The sequence below is a fragment of the Zophobas morio genome, unplaced genomic scaffold (assembly GCF_036711695.1).
Source record: "Zophobas morio isolate AGI-343-1 ecotype UQ-CSIRO unplaced genomic scaffold, CSIRO_AGI_Zmor_V1 ptg000014l, whole genome shotgun sequence".
NCBI classification, from domain to species: Eukaryota; Metazoa; Arthropoda; class Insecta; order Coleoptera; family Tenebrionidae; genus Zophobas; species Zophobas morio.
Window position 1 is genome coordinate 26,704,959 of NW_026972119.1, and position 20,073 is coordinate 26,725,031.

A 20,073-nucleotide genomic window follows, 5' to 3' on the forward strand; every position below is an offset into this window, starting at 1 on the left:
AAAAAATCCAAAAATTGTATAATTGAAACATTTAAAAATGATGAACTGAAAAATCAAAGATCGAAAATTTTAAAAATTGATTAACCGAAAAATTATAAAATCGAAAGGAACACTGAAAAAATAACAATTCAATTTTAGAAATTGAAAAACCGAAAAATTTAAAATCCCGAAGTCGAAAACTCGAAAGATATAAACATAAAAAAAAAATCAAAAATCTAAAATTTAAAAATTCGCAAAATCGAAAAACCGAAGATTTGAAAAATCAAAATATTTAGAAACCGAAAAACCTAAAATAATAAACATGGAAAAATTAAATATCGAAAAATCGAAGAACCGGGACGTGGAAACATCAAAAAACCGAAAACGTGAAAAATCGTAAAATTGAAGAAAAATTGAAAAAGTAAAATATCAAAAAAAATAAGGAATCGAAAAATTGAAGATTCGAAAAAACGAAACATCGAAAAATTGGAAAATGGATATGTTTAAAATTGACATTAAAAAAATCCCAAAAGTGAAATAAGAAAAATGGGAGAAAAATTAAGAATCGAGAAATTGAAAAATCAAAAAATCTAAAAATTGAAACAATTGAAAAATCGAAACCCTGAAAAATCGAAAATTTTGAATTTTTGAAAAGTTAAAATGTCGAAAAACTGAAACAATACTAAAAAAATCGAACAATTCTAAATTTTAAAATAAAAAAATCGGACCCTAAAAATTCAAGAATCAAATATTGAAAAACCTCAAATCTGAAATGTCGAAAAATTGAATTTTTCTAGTTTTCTTTTTAAGTATGTGATAATGTTTTTTAAAATTTTTCACTTTTTCAATTTTACGATTTTAGAATTTTTCCATCTTTTTTTATTGGATTTTAAAACTGTTTCTATTATTCGACTTTTCAATATTTCAATTTCTCTATATTTAATTTTTCAATTTTTCGATCTTTCAATGGTACAGTTTTTGGACTTTCCAATTTTTCGATTTGTTTCGTTCTTTCTTCTTCAAAAATTTTCGATTCATTAATTTTTTTTAATTTTTAAGTTTCCAAATTTTTAGTTTTCCAATGTTTCATTTCATTTCCTTTTTCATTTTTGCAGTTCTTCGATTTGCATTTTTTCGTTTTTTTTTTGTTTTGTTTCGATTTCTCAATTTTTCGAATAAAAAAAAATGGAAAAATTGCAAAAGTGTAAATTCAGAAATAAAAAACGAAAAAGTATAAAAATTTTTAAAAATCTGAAAAATTGAAGAATCGAAAAAGTGCAAACTCGAAAAAACGTAATATGTATTGTAAAACCTAAATACTGAAAATTAAAGAAATCGGAAAATCGGATAAACTGAAAAAATCCAAAAATTGCAAAACTGAAAAATTTAAAAATGCTGAACTGAAAATCAAAGACCGAAAAATTTTAAAACTTGAACACTGAAAAAATAACAATTCAATTGTAAAAATTGAAAAATCGAAAAATTTAAAATCCTGAAGTCGAAAACTCGAAAGATAGCAACAAAAAAACTCAAAAATCTAAAATTTAAAAATTCGTAAAATTGAAAAACCGAAGATTTGAAAAATGAAAATATTGACAAATCGAAAAAGTTAAATACTAAACATAGAAAAATTAAATATCGAAAAATTGAAGAATCGGGTCGTCGGAACATCAAAAAATCGAAGAAACATTGAAAGATCTGATATTAAAAAATCAAAAAATTGAAAAATCGAAAAAACCCAAAACTAAAAATAAGAAAAATGGGAGATAAATTACGAATCGAGAAATTGAAAAATCTAAAACCGAGAAGTCAAAAAATCGAAAGAGCGGTTTCACATGAAAAAATTGAAAAATCTAGAATTTAAAAATTGCAAGAATTGAAAAATCGAAAACCTGAAAAATCAAAAAATTTGGAATTTTAAAAATTGAAAAATTAAAATGTCGAAAAACTGAAAAAATACTAAAAAATCGAAACATCTAACATTTTAAAATGAAAAAATCGGAGCCTAAAAATTGAAGAAATATTGAAAAATCTCAAAACTGAAATGTCGAAAAATTGAATTTTCGATTCTTTTTTTTTTTTCTTTTTTAAGTTTCTCAATTTTTAGTTCTCCAATCTTTCAATTTTTCATTTTTTGAGTTCTTGGATTTGCGCTTTTTCGATCTTACGACTTTTTTTCTCAATTTTTCGAATAAAAAAAAATGGAAAAATTTGCAAAAGTGTAAATTCAGATTTAAAAAACGAAAAAGTATAAAAACTTTGAAAAATCTAAAAAATTTAAATCAAGAACTTGAAAAACTGAAGAATCGAAAAATTGAAAAATCGGAAGATTAAAAATTGAGAAACTTAAAAATCGAAAAAGTGCAACCTCGAAAAAACGAAATATGTATTGTAAAACCTAAATACCGAAAATTAAAGAAATCGGAAAATCGGATATATTGAAAAAATCCAAAAATTGCAAAACTGAAAACTTTTAAAATGCTGAACTAAAAAATTGAAAATTTTAAAAAATGATTAACTAAAAAATTATAAAATCGAAAGGAACACTGAAAAAATAACAATTCAATTTTAGAAATTGAAAAACCGAAAAACTTAAAATCCTGAAGTCGAAAACTCGAAAGATAAGAAACCTAAAAAAACTCAAAAATCTAAAATTTAAAAATTCGCAAAATCGAAAAACCGAAGATTTGAAAAATCAAAATATTTAGAAACCGAAAAACCTAAAATAATAAACATGGAAAAATTAAATATCGAAAAATCGAAGAGTCGAGACGTGGAAACATAAAAAAATCGAAAAGTGAAAAATCGTAAAATTGAAGATTCGAAAAAACGAAACTAGAAAACTAAAAAAAATGGATATGTTTAAAATTGACATTAAAAAAATCCCAAAAGTGAAATAAGAAAAATGGGAGAAAAATTAAGAATCGAGAAATTGAAAAATCAAAAAATCTAAAAATTGAAACAATTGAAAAATCGAAACCCTGAAAAATCGAAAATTTTGAATTTTTGAAAAGTTAAAATGTCGAAAAACTGAAACAATACTAAAAAAATCGAACAATTCTAAATTTTAAAATAAAAAAATCGGAGCCTAAAAATTCAAGAATCAAATATTGAAAAACCTCAAAACTAAAATGAACCTAGAAAAATTAAATATCGAAAAATTGAAGAATCGGGATGTGGAAACATCAAAAAATCGAAACATTGAAAGATCTAATATTTAAAAATCAAAAATTGAAAAATCGAAAAATGGAAGGAAAATTGAAAAATTAAAATATCAAAAAAAAGGGAATCGAAAGATTGAAGAATCGAGAAAACGAAACATCGAAAAATCGATATGTTTAAAAATGGAAAAATTGAAAAATAGATGTTTAAAAATGGAAAAATTGAAAAATCGATATGTTTAAAAATAGAAAAATTGAAATATTAAAAAAAAAACAAAACTGAAATAAGGAAAATGGAAGAAAAATTAAGTTTAGTTTTGAAACATGGAAAAACTGAAAAATCTAGAATTTAAAAATTGCAACAATTGAAAAATCGCAAAATTTGGAATTTTAAAAATTGAAAAATTAAAATGTCGAAAAACTGAGGAAATACTAAAAAATCGAAAAATCTAACATTTTAAAACGAAAAAAACCGGAGCCTAAAAATTGAAGAATCAAAATACCTATTGAAAAATCTCTAAACTGAAATGTCTAAAAATTAAATTTTCGATTCATTATTTTTTTTTGATTTTTTCAGTTTCTCAATTTTTAGTTTTCCAATCTAAAAATTTGAAATCCAGAATTTGAAAAATTGATGAATCGAAAAAGTGTAAAATCGAAAAAACAAAAATCGGATAACTAAAAAATCCAAAAATTGCAAAATTGAAAAATTTTAAAATCGGAAAATGAACTAAAACATCAAAGATCGAAAATTTTAAAATTGATTAACCGAAAAATTACAAAATCGAAAGAAACACTGAAAAAACGAAAAACTGTGATATAAACTCGACAAAATGATAAATAAAAATCAAGAACTTGAAAAACTGAAGAAACGGAAATTTGCAAAATGAAAGAAGATGAAAAACTTGTGATTAATGTAAAGAAGAACATCATCGAGTTGGCTTTGATTTTTTGCAAACACTGTGAAGTTTGTCTACAATTAACCTCAAATTTAATCGATGACAGCTAACAACGCGGAATAATAATGCGATACCAAGATACATTACAGAGCATATTTTTCAATGAATAATTTTTTAGATGGCGTCATCAACTTTGGAAGGGGACCTCGACATCTCATTAGTCATTAATCTATACTTTATTTTATATTACATTTTTAGATATTCTCGAATAAAAAATAATTTTAGAGTATACTCTCCGAAGAACCGTACAACTATGGTGTTTGACTTTTTTTCGATTTCTAATAATTAATAAGTATAAGACATTGAAAAATGAGCATATAAACAACACGTTTTTTTTAATATCTGCTATAAAATGCCATTGAACGCCAGTTTTTCAGTTGTGGCTATTTTTTTAACTTTGCCTTTAACAAAAACTATTTGTTGAATCGACTCGATTGCGGAATACGGCCCTGAGCGGTAGTAAGGGACGAATCTACCGAGAAACGAGTAAATCCGCTCCATAATCACTTCACAGACCATAAAACCGGCAAGTTACTTACACATAAGAAAGAATTTAAATAAAAAAACTTTTAAAGTTAGTGAAACGTCAGTGTTTGAAAATAAACGAGTTATACCTTTACATTTTGGTGCAGTGCTAAGCCATACAAGCATTCACATCGACCAATCACAATCGTAGTATTAAAAACATCCCGAACACCTGTTAATGAGCGACCTACCAGTATAATTTCCTATGAACAGCCAATCAACAAATGATCACTTTTGAAACAAACTAAAACGAAAGTTCTGTACACACTAAATCCAAGTACCATATACCACACTTTTGTATCACAGATCTGTTTGCTTTAGTTTTCAGCGTCCGACTAGCAGCTTCATTGTCACCACTTTACCGTATTACCATGCAAAAACCCGTCGACCTCACTGCGTCATTTCCTTGATAAGAAAGATGTTTTCAAACACTTATTAGGAAACGACCAACCGCACAACAAAGACAATTACCTTAATAACGATACCTCAGGTTATCAGCCGCACAGCTAGCAGCAAGCAAACCGACTGTTACGACCACCGAGAGAAAGTCGCATTATTCGATGATGTACTCATTAATTTAAGATTTTACTTTTCGCAAAAGAACAACACGAACTTTCTTTCGGGTGGCGACCGACCGAAAGCGCCCCCTTCTTCCCCGTTTACGGTAAACGCATTGTTTATCGTTGAATAGTGCCATTACGGCTAAAGGTCAAGTACCCCCATCTTTACGACAAAGAACAATTTCTGCATTTAGCGGCCTGTCATGCCAGGTCTGAGCACGATCGGGCACAGATAACGGACTTCGCCTGGCGAAGAATAAAGTTCGATAAAAATTGTTATCGCGCTGACAAATCCGCGAAATTGTGTCAATCACTTTGTATTTTTGACAGGAACTGCGGGCACACGTAGCGCTGGACGACCACGCAATTTGCACTTTTTGCCGGTTTATGCGCGAAAATGTGTACTTACTTGCGAATTTGTGTTGGAATCGTCGATTTTGTCTGTTTCCATCATCATGGGAAAAGCTGTACTCTTTACTTCTGCGGGTTCAAGATCGGTACAGTATCACTGCCACATTATTGTTCGGAAGGGCATCAACGAGTTCTGAAGCACTAAATACACTCGCTGGACCTTCGCGAAACCCCAACAATGCGAATGAACCAACAAGCGAAGCTCACAAACCCATTTCACTTGTAGAATGGGCGATTGGTGAAAAATAGCTACCATTCTGGTGACAACGCGAAATTCCCTAGCGTCAGCGAAGGCGCCAAGTTCGAATCGCAGGGTTTACGTAAGCGGCGGAAGCATGACGGACTTGAGTCAGTTCGTTCGGAACGGAAAGAAAATTATCGGTGTGGCTGCAAATTACAAGTAATTTTAACCCTCTTGCGGTACAATAAGATCATAATTCGTGAATTTTAGGTCGTTGCTGAAAATACTCGAAAGACCTGTTCCAGAACTCCCCGAGATTTTTTTAAAACCGACGAGTAGTTACATCACAGAAGGACAACCAATTTTGGTGAGCAAACTTTTTACTTTAATTAAAATTTATTTGAAAAAATACAAATACCCGTAAAATTACAAATAATCATCGACGAATCAACTGTCTTGCTGACGTCACGTTTCCGGTAGACACTCAGACAGGACCCGCTTCAGTTCTTTGTGTGCCAGAACGGCAGGACCGTAACGCAAATTTTGTAAAATAATTTCAGATACCACATGGGTTTACCGTGAACCAAGAAATTGAACTAGGTGTAGTCATCGGTAAAAAGGGTAAACATATTTCGGAAGACGAAGCAATGAACCACGTTGGAGGTTATTGTGCCGCTCTGGACATGACAGCTCCATGTCGCATGGTACGTACTATTCTCTCTGCCATAATTCCCTAAACACTCAAGTAGAATAAAACGGACGAATTTCAGATTTTTCACTTTTATGTTGTTGCGATTTCTCAATCTTTCAATTTTTTGCCTTCTCGTTTTTAGATTTTTCGATTTTTCGGAATAATTTTTCAGTTTTTTGATATCTCGATTTTTCAGAAAACAAAATATTGTCAATACCTAAAAATGAAAAATCGGGAATTTTAAAAATCTAAAAAATCCGAAAATCCAAGAATGAAAATATCGAATAGATGAAATTCTTGAAAAATGTAAGATTTAAAAACTCGCAAAATTTTGAAAAATCTAGTGAGTATGTAAAAAAATAAAAAAAAACAAGAAAAATCGGAAAATAAAAAAATCGATTAATCGAGAAATTAAGAAAACGAAAAATCCAAAAATTTAGAAACGCCAAAAATCGAAACATCAAAAAATCGAAAAATTCCGAAAACTAAAAGTTTGAAAAATTGAGGAATCGAAAATTTTAAAAATCGAGGAATCAAAACAAAAAATCTAAAAAAAAGAAAATCGAAAAACTGAAAAATAAATCAAAATACGAGAAATCGAAAAAAAGAAAAATCTACAATTTAAAGAATCGAAATTGAAAAGTGGAAAACAAATTTAATGGTACAACCGAGAAATCCGAAATTCGAAATTAAAATATTAAAAAGTTGAAAATCGGGAAATCGAAATGTTAAAAAAGTCGAAAAATCGCAACACTAGGAAATCAAAAAAATGATAAATAGAGAAACTGAAAAATCTCATAACTGAAATGTCTGAAAAATGGAATCAAAAATTAAAAAAATCGAAAAACTGAAAAATTTTAAATATCGAAAAATTGAAAAATCGAGAAATTGAAACGTCGAAAAATTCCAAAACTGAGACATCGAAGAATTGAAAAATGGAGAAATCGAAACATTAAAAAATCGAAATTTTGAAAAAATGAAAAATCGAAAAACCGAAAAGTCGAAAATTGAAAAAATAGTTAAAAATCATAAACCTGAAAAATCTTAAATTAATTTTTTGGCGTTTTCGTTTCTTCAATTTTTCGGTTTTTGGGTTTTTCAATATTTGGAAAAATTGTAAAATTGTAAAAATATAAAATCAAAAATAATGAAACCAAAAAAGTATAACACGAGAAATTAAAAAAACTGGAATTCAAAAACTTGAAAAATTGAAGAAACGAAAAATTGAAAAATCGAGAGATGGAAATCGAAAAATTTTAAAAACGGGAAATCGAAACATTGAGTTGTCGAAATAGTTACAAGATCGAAAAATGGGAAAATTCAAAATTGAAAAATTTAAACTTAAAAACCTGATAAATTGAAAATTTAAAAATCGACCTATCAAAACATCGAAATCTTTGTAAATTCAAAAATCTAAAACCGAGAACTCGAAAAATTGAAAGATGGATTAATTGAAACATCAAAAAATCGAAAAATTCCGAAAACTGAAATTTTGAAAAATTGAGGAATCGAAAATTTTTAAAATCGAGGAATCAAAACAACAAAAAATCTCACAAAAAGAAAATCGAAAAACTGGAAAATAAATCAAAACACGAGAAATCGAGAAAAAGAAAAATCTACAATTTAAAGAATCGAAATTGAAAAGTGAAAAAAATTTTAATGGTACAACCGAGAAATCGGAAATTCGAAAAATCGTGAAATTAAAATATTAAAAAGTTGAAAATCGGGAAATCGAAATGTTAAAAAAGTCGAGAAATCGCAACACTAGGAAATCAAAAAAATGATAAATAGAGAAATTGAAAAATCCCAAAACTGAAATGCCTGAAAAATAGAATCAAAAATTTTAAAAATCGAAAAACTGAAAAATTTCAAATATCAAAAAATTGAAAAATGGAGAAATCAAAACATTAAAAAATCGAAATTTTGAAAAAATGAAAAATCGAGAAATTGGAAACTTGAATAATCGAAAAACTGAGAAATCGAGAGATGGAAATCGAAAATTTTAAAAAACGCGAAATCGAAACATTGAGATATCGAAAAATGTAGTTACAAGATCCAAAAATGGTAAAATTCAAAATTGAAAAATTTAAACTTAAAAACCTGATAAATTGAAAATTTAAAAATCTACCAATCAAAACATAGAAATCTTTGTAAATTCAAAAATCTAAAACCGAGAAGTCGAAAAATTTAAAGATCGATTAATCGAAACATCAAAAAATCGAAAAATTCCGAAAACTGAAATTTTGAAAAATTGAGGAATCGAAAATTTTTAAAATCGAGGAATCAAAACAACAAAAAATCTAACAAAAAGAAAATCGAAAAACTGAAAAATAAATCAAAATACGAGAAATCGAGAAACAGAAAAATCTACAATTTAAAGAATCGAAATTGAAAAGTGGAAAAAAAATTTAATGGTACAACCGAGAAATCGGAAATTCGAAAAATCGTTAAATTAAAATATTAAAAAGTTGAAAATCGGGAAATCGAAATGTTAAAAAAGTCGAAAAATCGCAACACTATGAAATCAAAAAAATGATAAATATAGAAACTGAAAAATCCCAAAACTGAAATGTCTGAAAAATGGAATCAAAAATTTTTAAAATCGAAAAACTGAAAAATTTTAAATATCGAAAAATTGAAAAATCGAGAAATTGAAACGTCCAAAAATCCCAAAACTGAGACATCGAAGAATAGAAAAATGGAGAAATCGAAACATTAAAAAATCGAAATTTTGAAAAAATGAAAAATCGAGAAACCGAAAAGTCGAAAATTGAAAAAATAATTAAAAATCATAAACCTGAAAAATCGAAATTAATTTTTTGACGTTTTCTTTTCTTCAATTTTTCGGTTTTTGGGTTTTTCAATATTTGGAAAAATTGTAAAATTGTAAAAATATAAAATCAAAAATGATGAAACCAAAAAAGTATAACACGAGAAATTAAAAAAACTGGAATTCAAAAACTTGAAAAATTGAAGAAACGAAAAATTGAAAAATCGAGAGATGGAAATCGAAAAATTTAAAAAACGCGAAATCGAAACATTGAGATGTCGAAATAGTTACAAGATCGAAAAATGGGAAAATTCAAAATTGAAAAATTTAAACTTAAAAACCTGATAAATTGAAAATTTAAAAATCGACCAATCAAAACATCGAAATCTTTGTAAATTCAAAAATCTAAAACCGAGAAGTCGAAAAATTGAAAGATCGATTAATCGAAACATCAAAAAATCGAAAAATTCCGAAAACTGAAATTTTGAAAAATTGAGGAATCGAAAATTTTTAAAATCGAGGAATCAAAACAACAAAAAATCGTAAAATTTAAAAAAAAAATGGAAAAATTGAAAAATAAATCAAAATACAAGAAATCGAGAAAAAGAAAAATCTACAATTTAAAGAATCGAAATTGAAAAGTGGAACAAAAATTTTAATGGTACAACCGAGAAATCGGAAATACGAAAAATCGTAAAATTAAAATATTAAAAAGTTGAAAATCGGAAAATCGAAATGTTAAAAAAATCAAAAGTCGAAAAATCGCAACACTATGAAATCAAAAAAATGATAAATAGAGAAACTGAAAAATCTCAAAACTGAAATGTCTGAAAAATAGAATAAAAAATTTTAAAAATCGAAAAATTGAAACGTCGAAAAATCCCAAAACTGAGACATCGAAGAATTGAAAAATGAAGAAATCGAAACATTAAAAAATCGAAATTTTGAAAAAATGAAAAATCGAGAAACCAAAAAGTCGAAAATTGAAAAAATAATTAAAAATCATAAACCTGAAAAATCGAAATTAATTTTTTGACGTTTTCGTTTCTTCAATTTTTCGGTTTTTGGGTTTTTCAATATTTGGAAAAATTGTAAAATTGTAAAAATATAAAATCAAAAATGATGAAACCAAAAAAGTATAACACGAGAAATTAAAAAAACTGGAATTCAAAAACTTGAAAAATTGAAGAAACGAAAAATTGAAAAATCGAGAGATGGAAATCGAAAAATTTAAAAAACGCGAAATCGAAACATTGAGATGTCGAAATAGTTACAAGATCGAAAAATGGGAAAATTCAAAATTGAAAAATTTAAACTTAAAAACCTGATAAATTGAAAATTTAAAAATCGACCAGTCAAAACATCGAAATCTTTGTAAATTCAAAAATATAAAACCGAGAAGTCGAAAAATTGAAAGATCGATTAATCGAAACATCAAAAAATCGAAAAATTCCGAAAACTGAAATTTTGAAAAATTGAGGAATCGACAATTTTAAAAATCGAGAAATCAAAACAACAAAAAATCTAAAAAAAAAGAAAATCGAAAAACTGAAAAATAAATCATAATACGGGAAATCGAGAAAAAGAAAAATCTACAATTTAAAGAATCGAAATTGTAAAGTGGAAAAAAAATTTAATGGTACAACCGAGAAATCGGAAATTCGAAAAATCGTAAAATTAAAATATTAAAAAGTTGAAAATCGGGAAATCGAAATGTTAAAAAAGTCGAGAAATCGCAACACTAGGAAATCAAAAAAATGATAAATAGAGAAATTGAAAAATCCCAAAACTGAAATGTCTGAAAAATAGAATCAGAAATTTTAAAAATCGAAAAACTGAAAAATTTCAAATATCAAAAAATTGAAAAATGGAGAAATCAAAACATTAAAAAATCGAAATTTTGAAAAAATGAAAAATCGAGAAATTGGAAACTTGAATAATCGAAAAACTGAGAAATCGAGAGATGGAAATCGAAAAATTTAAAAAACGCGAAATCGAAACATTGAGATATCGAAAAATGTAGTTACAAGATCGAAAAATGGGAAAATTCAAAATTGAAAAATTTAAATTTAAAAACCTGATAAATTGAAAATTTAAAAATCGACCAATCGAAGCATCGAAATCTTTGTAAATTCAAAAATCTAAAACCGAGAAGTCGAAAAATTGAAAGATCGATTAATCGAAACATCAAAAAATCGAAAAATTCCGACAACTGAAATTTTGAAAAATTGAGGAATCGACAATTTTAAAAATCGAGGAATCAAAACAACAAAAAATGTAAAAAGAAGAAAATCGAAAAACTGGAAAAGAAATCATAATACGGGAAATCGAGAAAAAGAAAAATCTACAATTTAAAGAATCGAAATTGTAAAGTGGAAAAAAAATTTAATGGGACAACCGAGAAATCGTAAAATTAAAATATTAAAAAGTTGAAAATCGGGAAATCGAAATGTTAAAAAAGTCGAAAAATCGCAACACTAGGAAATCAAAAAAATGATAAATAGAGAAACTGAAAAATCTCATAACTGAAATGTCTGAAAAATGGAATCAAAAATTAAAAAAATCGAAAAACTGAAAAATTTTAAATATCGAAAAATTGAAAAATCGAGAAATTGAAACGTCGAAAAATTCCAAAACTGAGACATCGAAGAATTGAAAAATGGAGAAATCGAAACATTAAAAAATCGAAATTTTGAAAAAATGAAAAATCGAGAAACCGAAAAGTCGAAAATTGAAAAAATAGTTAAAAATCATAAACCTGAAAAATCGAAATTAATTTTTTTACGTTTTCGTTTCTTCAATTTTTCGGTTTTTGGGTTTTTCAATATTTGGAAAAATTGTAAAATTGTAAAAATATAAAATCAAAAATGATGAAACCAAGAAAGTATAACACGAGAAATTGAAAAAACTGGAATTCAAAAACTTGAAAAATTGAAGAAACGAAAAATTGAAAAATCGAGAGATGGAAATCGAAAAATTTAAAAAACGCGAAATCCAAACATTGAGATGTCGAAATAGTTACAAGATCGAAAAATGGGGAAATTCAAAATTGAAAAATTTAAACTTAAAAACCTGATAAATTGAAAATTTAAAAATCGACCAATCGAAACATCGAAATCTTTGTAAATTCAAAAATCTAAAACCGAGAAGTCGAAAAATTGAAAGATCGATTAATCGAAACATCAAAAAATCGAAAAATTCCGAAAACTGAAATTTTGAAAAATTGAGGAATCGACAATTTTAAAAATCGAGGAATTAAAACAACAAAAAATCTAAAAAAAAGAAAATCGAAAAACTGAAAAGTAAATCAAAATACGAGAAATCGAGAAAAAGAAAAATCTACAATTTAAAGAATCGAAATTGAAAAGTGGAAAAAAAATTTAATGGGACAACCGAGAAATCGGAAATTCGAAAAATCGTAAAATTAAAATATTAAAAAGTTGAAAATCGGGAAATCGAAAGTTAAAAAAGTCGAGAAATCGCAACACTAGGAAATCAAAAAAATGATAAATAGAGAAACTGAAAAATCCCAAAACTGAAATGTCTGAAAAATAGAATCAAAAATTTTAAAAATCGAAAAACTGGAAAATTTTAAATATTGAAGAATTGAAAAATGGAGAAATCAAAACATTAAAACATCGAAATTTTGAAAAAATTAAAAATCGAGAAATCGAAAAGTCGAAAATTGAAAAAATAATTAATAATCATAAACCTGAAAAATCGAAATTAATTTTTTGACATTTTCGTTTCTTCAATTTTTCGGTTTTTGGGTTTTTCAATATTTTAATTTTATATATTTTTTTAATGTGAAATTTTTCAATATTTGGATTTTTTAATGTCTCGATTTTTCTTCATTTTTCAGATTTTATAGTTTTTTCAGTTAAAATTTCTCGCGTTTTCAATTTTTAATTTTTCAGTTTTTCGATGTTTCAGTTTTTCATCGAAATATTGAAAGAAATCGGCAAATCGGATAGTTGAAAAATACAAAAATGTAAGATTTAAAAATTCGCAATATTTTGAAAAATCGAATAAGTAAATAATAAAAAAAATAGAAAGTCGAAAAATCTAAAAAATCAAAAATCGTAATACATATTGAAAAATACAAAACTTAAACATTGAAAAATTGAGAAATCGAGAAATCGGAAAGACGAAAAATCAAAAAGTCGAAGAATTAAAAAATCGATTAATCGACAAATTGAGAAATCGCAAAAAAAAATTAGAAATGCCAAAAATTGAAAAAATGAAAAATCGAAAAATTTAAATACATAAATCCTAAAACTGAAACGCTGAAAAATTGGAAAATCGAAAAGATGAATTATCGAAAAACTGAGAAATCGAGAAAACGAAATCAAAAAATTGAAAAATCGCGAAATCGAAACATCAAGAAGTCGAAATATCGAAACATTGAGAAATAAATAGAAGTGGCTAAAAATCGAAAAACGGGAAAATTCTAAATTGAAAATTTTGAACTTAAAGATACGGATAAACCGAAAAACTGAAAAATTAATTCCGAAAAATTGAAAAACCGGAAAATCTAAAAATGGGAAGAAAACGAAAAATCGGAATATCGAAAAACTGGAAAATTGGAAAATCTAAAAACGAGAAGGTAAAAAATCGAACGATTGAGAAATCGAAACAACAAAAAAGTAAAAAATCTAAAATTTAAAAATTCGAAAAATCGAAAATTTAAAAAATCGAGCGATCAAGAAACATCAACAAATCGAAAAATCAAAAAACTGAAAAATGTAAGATTTAAAAAGTCGCAATATTTTGAAAAATCGAATAAGTAAAAAATGAAAAAAACAAAGTCGAATAATCTAAAAATTAAAAAATCGAAATACATATTGAAAAATCCCAAGACTTAAACACTGAAAATTTGAGAAATCGGGAAGACGAAAAATCGAAAAGTCGATTAATCGAGAATTTGAGAAATCGAAAAATTCAAAATTTAGAAACGCCAAAAATTAAAAAATTGGAAAATCAAAAATCGAGAAGTAGAAAGATCAAAAAATTGAGAAATGGAAGTGGCTAAAAATCGAAAAATTGGAAAATACAAAACTTGAGAAGTCGAAAAATCGAAAAATACAAAATTTATAAAATCGAAAAATTAAAAAAATCGCAAAGGCTAGAAGTCAAAAAATTGAAAAACGGAAAAATCAAGAAATTCAAAATTTAAAAAATTGGAAAATTAAAGAATCGACAAACTGAAAACTCGATAAACTGTAAAATTCCAAAACTGAAATGATGAAAAATCGAAAAATTGGAAAATCAAAAAGTCGAAAATCCGAAAATTCGAAAAAATTATGAAGAAATCGATCAGTCGAAGAATGGAAATATCGGAATATCCATAAATCGAGAAAAAAATATATATAAATTCGACAAAATGAAAAACCTGAATTTCAAAAATCAGAACATCATCCAAAAATTGAAAAATTCGCAAAATTGAAATGTTGAAAAATCGGAACGTTTAAAAAATTTTTTAAATCCAAAAACCGAAATCTTAAGAAATTAAATTAAAAAATCGTAAAATTGAAAAATCGAAAAATCAATAAATTGGAAAATCAAAAATCTGAAAATTCTAAAAATATAAATATCGAAAATCGGAAAAACTGAAAAATCGGAAAGTACGCAAAATCGAAAAGTGTAAAATTTAAAACATTGAAAAATTAAAATATCGAAAAATCGAAGAATCGGGAAATCGAATCTTCAAAAAATCTAAAAATTGCTAAATCCAAAAGTCGAGAAGTTGAAAAATCGAAAAATCCAAAACATCGAAAGATTGAGAGAAGTCGAAAGATCGAAAAATTGAGAAATGGAAGTGACTAAAAATCGAAATATGGGAAAATTTAAAATTGAAAAATTTTAACGATAATCGAAAGAAAACCGTTAAATTGAAAACTGAAAACTCGGAATAACGAAAAACTGAAAAATTAATTCCGAAAAGTTGAAAAATCAAAAAATCTAAAAACAAGAAGGCAAAAAATCGAAAGATTGTGAAATCGAAACAACAAAAAAGTGAAAAATCTAAAATTCAAAACTTCGAAAAATAAAAAAAAATCGAGCAACAAATCGAAAAATCAAAAAACAAAGTTGAAAAATCCAAAAATTAAAAAATCGAAATACATATTGAAAAATCCCAAGACTTAAACATTGAAAATTTGAGAAATCGGAAAGACGAAAAATCGAAAAGTCGATTAATCGGGAAATTGAGAAATCGAAAAATACAAAAATTTAGAAACGCCAAAAATTGAAAAATTGGAAAATCAAAAAATCGAAGTCGAAAAATTGAAAAATCGCGAAATCGAAAATCAAAAGCTGAGAAGTCGAAAAATCGAAAAATCCAAAATTTATAAAATCGAAAAATTAAAGAATCCAAAAACTGAAAACTCGAGAAACTGTAAAATTCCAAAACTGAAATGACGAAAAATTGGAAAATCAAAAAGTTGAAAAGTCGACAATTCGAAAAATCGAAAAACCGAGAAACCGAAAAATCCAAAATTGAAAAATCAAATTATCAAGAAATCGAAGAATTGAAAAATGGAAACATCGGAATATCCATAAATCGAGAAAAAAAAATATAAAATCAACAAAATGAAAAAACTGAAATATGAAAATCAGAACATCATCCAAAAATTGAAAAATTCCCAAAATTGAAATGTTGAAAAATCGGAAAGTTGAAAATTTTTTTAAATCCAAAAACCGAAATTTTAAGAAATCGTAAAAGTGGAAAATCGAAAAATCAATAAACTGAAAAATCAAAAATTTGAAAATTCGAAAAATATAAATATCGAAGATCTGAAAAACTGGAAAATCGAAAAATACGAAAAATCGACGCATCGGGAAATCGAATCTTCAAAAAATCTAAAAATTGCTAAATCCAAAAGCCGAGAAGTTGAAAAATCGAAAAATGCCAAACATCAAAAGATCGAAAAGCCGAGAAATCTAAAAATTGAAAAACGGAGAAATCAAAAAATTAAAAATTTTAAAAAGATTGTGAAAGCGAGCAACAAATCGAAAAATCAAAAAACTAAAAAATCAAAAAATGTAAGATTTATAAAGTCGTAATATTTTGAAAAATCGAATAAGCAAAAAATCAAAAACACGAAAAGTCGAAAAATTGAAAAATTTAAAAGTCGAAGTATTTAAAAGTCCCAAAATTGAAATAGATAGAAGACAAATATAAGATCATTTTTATACATTTCATTTCCGAGTGTTTAGGGAATTGTGGCAACCCGCAGAGAGAAGGTGGAGGAGCTTAATACCCCTCACTGACAATACTTTTGCGTATTTTTTCATTCTAGAAAGAAGCTAGAAGTAAAGGTGGCTCTTGGACCATCGGAAAAGGTTTCGACACCGCTTGCCCAGTCAGTGCTTTCGTAACCAAAAGCAAAATCGAAAATCCCCACAACGTAAGACTTTGGTGCAAAGTCAACAACGAACTGAAACAAGACGGCAACACGAATGACATGATTTTTACAATACCGAAACTGATAAGCTTCATATCACAGTACATGACGTTAGAAGAAAATGATTTAATAGTCACCGGGTCACCCCCAGGAATGGGACCGGTGCAACCGGGTGACGTGATTGAAGGCGGAATTGAAAACCTCATCAGTTTCAAGTTCTGTGTATCACAGTAGCAAAAAAACACGACAACTCCATTCAAATTTAATTAATTTCTTGTACAAACGTGCTTGTGGTATTTGGAAAATAAAGTTTGTAACACATGTAAGAGATTACTGAACCCATTAAACTTCCAGCGACGACATCTAAAAAAATTGGATGGTTTAAGTAATTAGTGGTCAAAATTAAAATGTACCTTCGTAGTGGTGGTGATAATCGCACGTTCTGCTGATAGCGATAGCAGCTGCACTTAAAATTGGCACAAGACACAGACACAACTGCCACGACTCTCCCCTCCTATTGTCTTCAAAAAGACCGAATTTCTTCCTGAGGTATAAACTCACAAAGAACATACACGCAAAAGCCAAGGAAGCATGTCCACTAGGAAAACTTTTCCTGCCGTCCATACAGATTTCTCTTTTTCCTGTACACAAGGTATAATCATTACCTGAACCCTGTGGAAAGCATCGATAGTAGAAATCTGGTCTTGGTCTTCCTGTTAGGACTTTTATGTACGCTGTTATTAGTGCAGTTAAACAGTAGGATAACGATAGAGCTAGACATCCATATCCTACGTCTTTTTTGTTTTTATTCTGACAAAAGTCGTGGATAAAAAGTATCGATGGGACGATAATTAATAATGCCCATAGACACTTATTTGGGACGTAGCTACGTGTCACTTGAAACTGATATTTCCAGATCTCGTTTTCGTGGATGTTTCGAATGAAGGGATCAGATTGATCAAAGTAACTGAAAAAGTGTACCAATTGTTGCCCACGGTTGGTAGTGTTCTTACCTGAACAGCAACCAGATGATGAGTCGCACTGCAGTCTCTATAAATATATTGCACTGGGATTTGTATTCCATTTTCCATTTTGACGAGGAGTATTTATGTCAAAAAATCGCAATTTTTTCAAACTCGTGTTGACATCTTTCAAAAATTTCATAGGGTCTTTGGATCACCAGTTTCAACATAATTTTTAATACAAAAAATAAAATTTGATTTTGCGAATTCTATTTTTTTACGATAGCCCCAATACATCGAAATATGTATGTATTATCCATTCGAGATCTTTGTATAGTAAAGTAGGCTTTGATATTTTTTCTTTAAGTTGGATAAATTGATTTGATGATTTAGTTTTTTGTCTGTCAGTAGTCTGATTGACGTTTGCTTTTCATTTATTAGATCAGAGTTATTAGACGCAATTTTTTTAATCAAGCAAACAAATGTTTTAATTTTGTCAGCATAGATAATTTGTCATTGTGACAGATTTTTTTCGGAAAAATGTTTTGGAAACACTGTGTTCTATTTTGTATGAATTTTTAAATGTTTCTAGTGACAATTTTTGTATGATATTAACAGTGAGAAAAAAAAAAATGAAAAATAAAAATAATCGAAACCTTAAAAAATCGTAAAACCGAAACATTGAAAAATCTAAATATCGAAGAACTGAAAATCGAAAAATGAAACATCAGAAAATTGAAAAAATGTAAAATTCAAAAATCTAAAATTTAAAAACCGAATAACGAAAAATAGAAACTCCCAAATTTAAAAAATCGGATAACTGAAAAATCGAAACACCGAAAGAATGGAAAATCGAAAAATCAAACGATCAAGAAATCGTGGAGTCGAAAAGTCGAACAATTGAGAAACCGAAATAGGCCAAAATAAAAAACTGAAAAATTGATAAATCGAAAACCTGAACAATCAAATCTCGATAAATCAGGAATGAAAAATTAACAAATCGAAAAATTGAAAAACAGAACATCTAAAATTAGGAAGTCGAAAAATCGAAAGATTAAGAAATATTGAAAAATTAAAATATCAAAAGATTGAAAAATCTAAAATTTAAAAATCAAAAAATTGAAAATGCGAAAAAGTAATACTAATAAGGTAGACACATCGAAAAATCCAGAAGTCAAATATAGAAAAGCCGAAAAACTGAAGCACTGAAAAATCCTAAAACTGAAATATCTAAAAACTGAAAAATCGAAAAATCAAAAAAGTGAAGTCGAAAAATAGAAACCTTAAAAAATCGAAAAATTGAAAAATCAAAAACCCAAAAAATTAAAGAATTGAAGAACAGGAAAATCGAAACACTCGAAGGTCAAGAAATGGTAAAATCAAAACATCGATTAATTGATTGAACATTGATAAAATATAAAATTCAAAAATCTAAAATTTAAAAACCGAATAACGAAAAATAGAAACCCCCAAATTTAAAAAATCGGATAACTGAAAAAACGAAACACCGAAAGAATGGAAAATCAAAAAACCCAGAAATCGAAAAATCAAAAGATCAAGAGAAATCGTGGAGTCAAAGAGTCGAACAATTGAGAAACCGAAATAAGCCAAAATCGAAAAGTTAAAAATTGAACAATTTATAAATTGAGAAATTGATAATCAAAATATCGAAAAATCCAAATCTCGATAAATCGAGAAATCAAAAAACTTAAAAATTTGAAAAATTGAGAGATTGAAAGATCCAAAGAACGAGAAATAGAAAAGTGATGAAGTCGAAAAATCGAAAAATAGAGAAATCGACAAACAAAAAGTTAAAAGTTGAAAAATTGGAAAAGCGGAAAAATCAAAAAACGAAAAAATGGAAAACTGAGAAACCGAAATGGGCCAAAATAAAAAACTGAAAAACTGATAAATCGAAAACCTAAACAATCAAATCTCGAAAAAAATTGAAAAATCGAAAAAGTAAAAACGTAGACACATCGAAAAATCCAGAAGTCAAAAATAGAAAAGCCGAAAAACTTAAATACTGAAAAATCCTAAAACTGAAATATCTAAAAACTGAAAAATCGAAAAATCAAAAAAGTGAAGTCGAAAAATAGAAACCTTAAAAAATCGAAAAATTGAAAAATCAAAAAATTAAAGAATTGAAGAACAGGAAAATCGAAACATCGATTAATTGAAAAATCGAAAAATTGGGAGTTTATAAAAGTCAAATTTGAAAAATTAAAAAATCGAAAATTTGACAAAATGACAATAGAAAAACAGGAACATTAAAAAATCGAAATATCGAAGAACTGAAAATCGAAAAATGAAACATCAGAAAATTGATAAAATATAAAATTCAAAAATCTAAAATTTAAAAACCGAATAACGAAAAATAGAAACCCCCAAATTTAAAAAATCGGATAACTGAAAAATCGAAACACCGAAAGAATGGAAAATCGAAAAACCGAGAAATCAAAAAATCA

The 20,073-nt window shown here is 27.1% G+C and overlaps 3 protein-coding genes across 8 annotated transcripts in view; 1 reads left to right on the forward strand and 2 right to left on the reverse strand.

Annotated features, from left to right (window-relative positions):
- Positions 1-5,819, reverse strand: part of Slmb (supernumerary limbs) — a 36,769-nt gene extending 30,950 nt beyond the window's left edge. Inside the window, exons 1-2 of one of the 4 annotated variants that reach the window (XM_064055762.1) lie at positions 5,096-5,254; positions 4,816-5,029 (exon numbers count right to left, since the gene is read on the reverse strand). Coding sequence is in view for 2 of the 4 variants with exons in the window: in XM_064055760.1 (XP_063911830.1) it covers positions 5,594-5,641 (48 nt within the window). In the remaining 2 variants the exon portion in view is untranslated. Of the gene's footprint in view, positions 1-4,815; positions 5,255-5,593 lie in introns of those variants that run through there. The other 3 variants (XM_064055760.1, XM_064055759.1, XM_064055761.1) reach the window with 3 other exon arrangements.
- An 11-nt stretch (positions 5,820-5,830) lies between these two features.
- On the forward strand, positions 5,831-16,964 carry LOC135128724 (acylpyruvase FAHD1, mitochondrial). The gene is made up of 4 exons (XM_064055769.1): positions 5,831-5,995; positions 6,047-6,143; positions 6,337-6,480; positions 16,539-16,964. The coding sequence occupies exons 1-4, from the start codon at positions 5,931-5,933 to the stop codon at positions 16,875-16,877; spliced, it is 645 nt and encodes a 214-aa protein (XP_063911839.1). The 5' UTR covers positions 5,831-5,930; the 3' UTR covers positions 16,878-16,964.
- LOC135128723 (phospholipid phosphatase 5-like) lies at positions 16,900-17,842 on the reverse strand. 3 transcript variants are annotated; one of them, XM_064055767.1, is made up of 4 exons: positions 17,657-17,840; positions 17,216-17,610; positions 17,057-17,164; positions 16,900-17,006 (listed from the first exon to the last, which is right to left on the reverse strand). In XM_064055767.1, exons 1-4 carry the CDS (start codon positions 17,725-17,727, stop codon positions 16,906-16,908), a joined length of 675 nt encoding a protein of 224 aa, XP_063911837.1. In that variant the 5' UTR covers positions 17,728-17,840; the 3' UTR covers positions 16,900-16,905. The 3 variants fall into 3 exon arrangements, with proteins under 3 accessions (XP_063911837.1, XP_063911836.1, XP_063911835.1); XM_064055766.1 differs by having other exon boundaries at positions 17,057-17,610; positions 17,669-17,842; XM_064055765.1 differs by having other exon boundaries at positions 17,057-17,610; positions 17,657-17,838.
- Positions 17,843-20,073: the final 2,231 nt, after the last annotated feature.

Bases quoted from the DNA above. Each gene is read 5' to 3' on its own strand.
- LOC135128724 (XM_064055769.1), top strand. From the start codon at position 5,931: ATGACGGACTTGAGTCAGTTCGTTCGGAACGGAAAGAAAATTATCGGT. The intron at 6,144-6,336 runs GTGAGCAAACTT...AAATAATTTCAG, and splicing joins CAGAAGGACAACCAATTTTG to ATACCACATGGGTTTACCGT. The intron at 6,481-16,538 runs GTACGTACTATT...TTTTCATTCTAG, and splicing joins TGACAGCTCCATGTCGCATG to AAAGAAGCTAGAAGTAAAGG.
- LOC135128723 (XM_064055765.1), bottom strand. From the start codon at position 17,727: ATGGAATACAAATCCCAGTGCAATATATTTATAGAGACTGCAGTGCGA. The intron at 17,611-17,656 runs GTAAGAACACTA...ACACTTTTTCAG, and splicing joins ATCATCTGGTTGCTGTTCAG to TTACTTTGATCAATCTGATC. The intron at 17,007-17,056 runs GTACATTTTAAT...CAATTTTTTTAG, and splicing joins TTATCACCACCACTACGAAG to ATGTCGTCGCTGGAAGTTTA.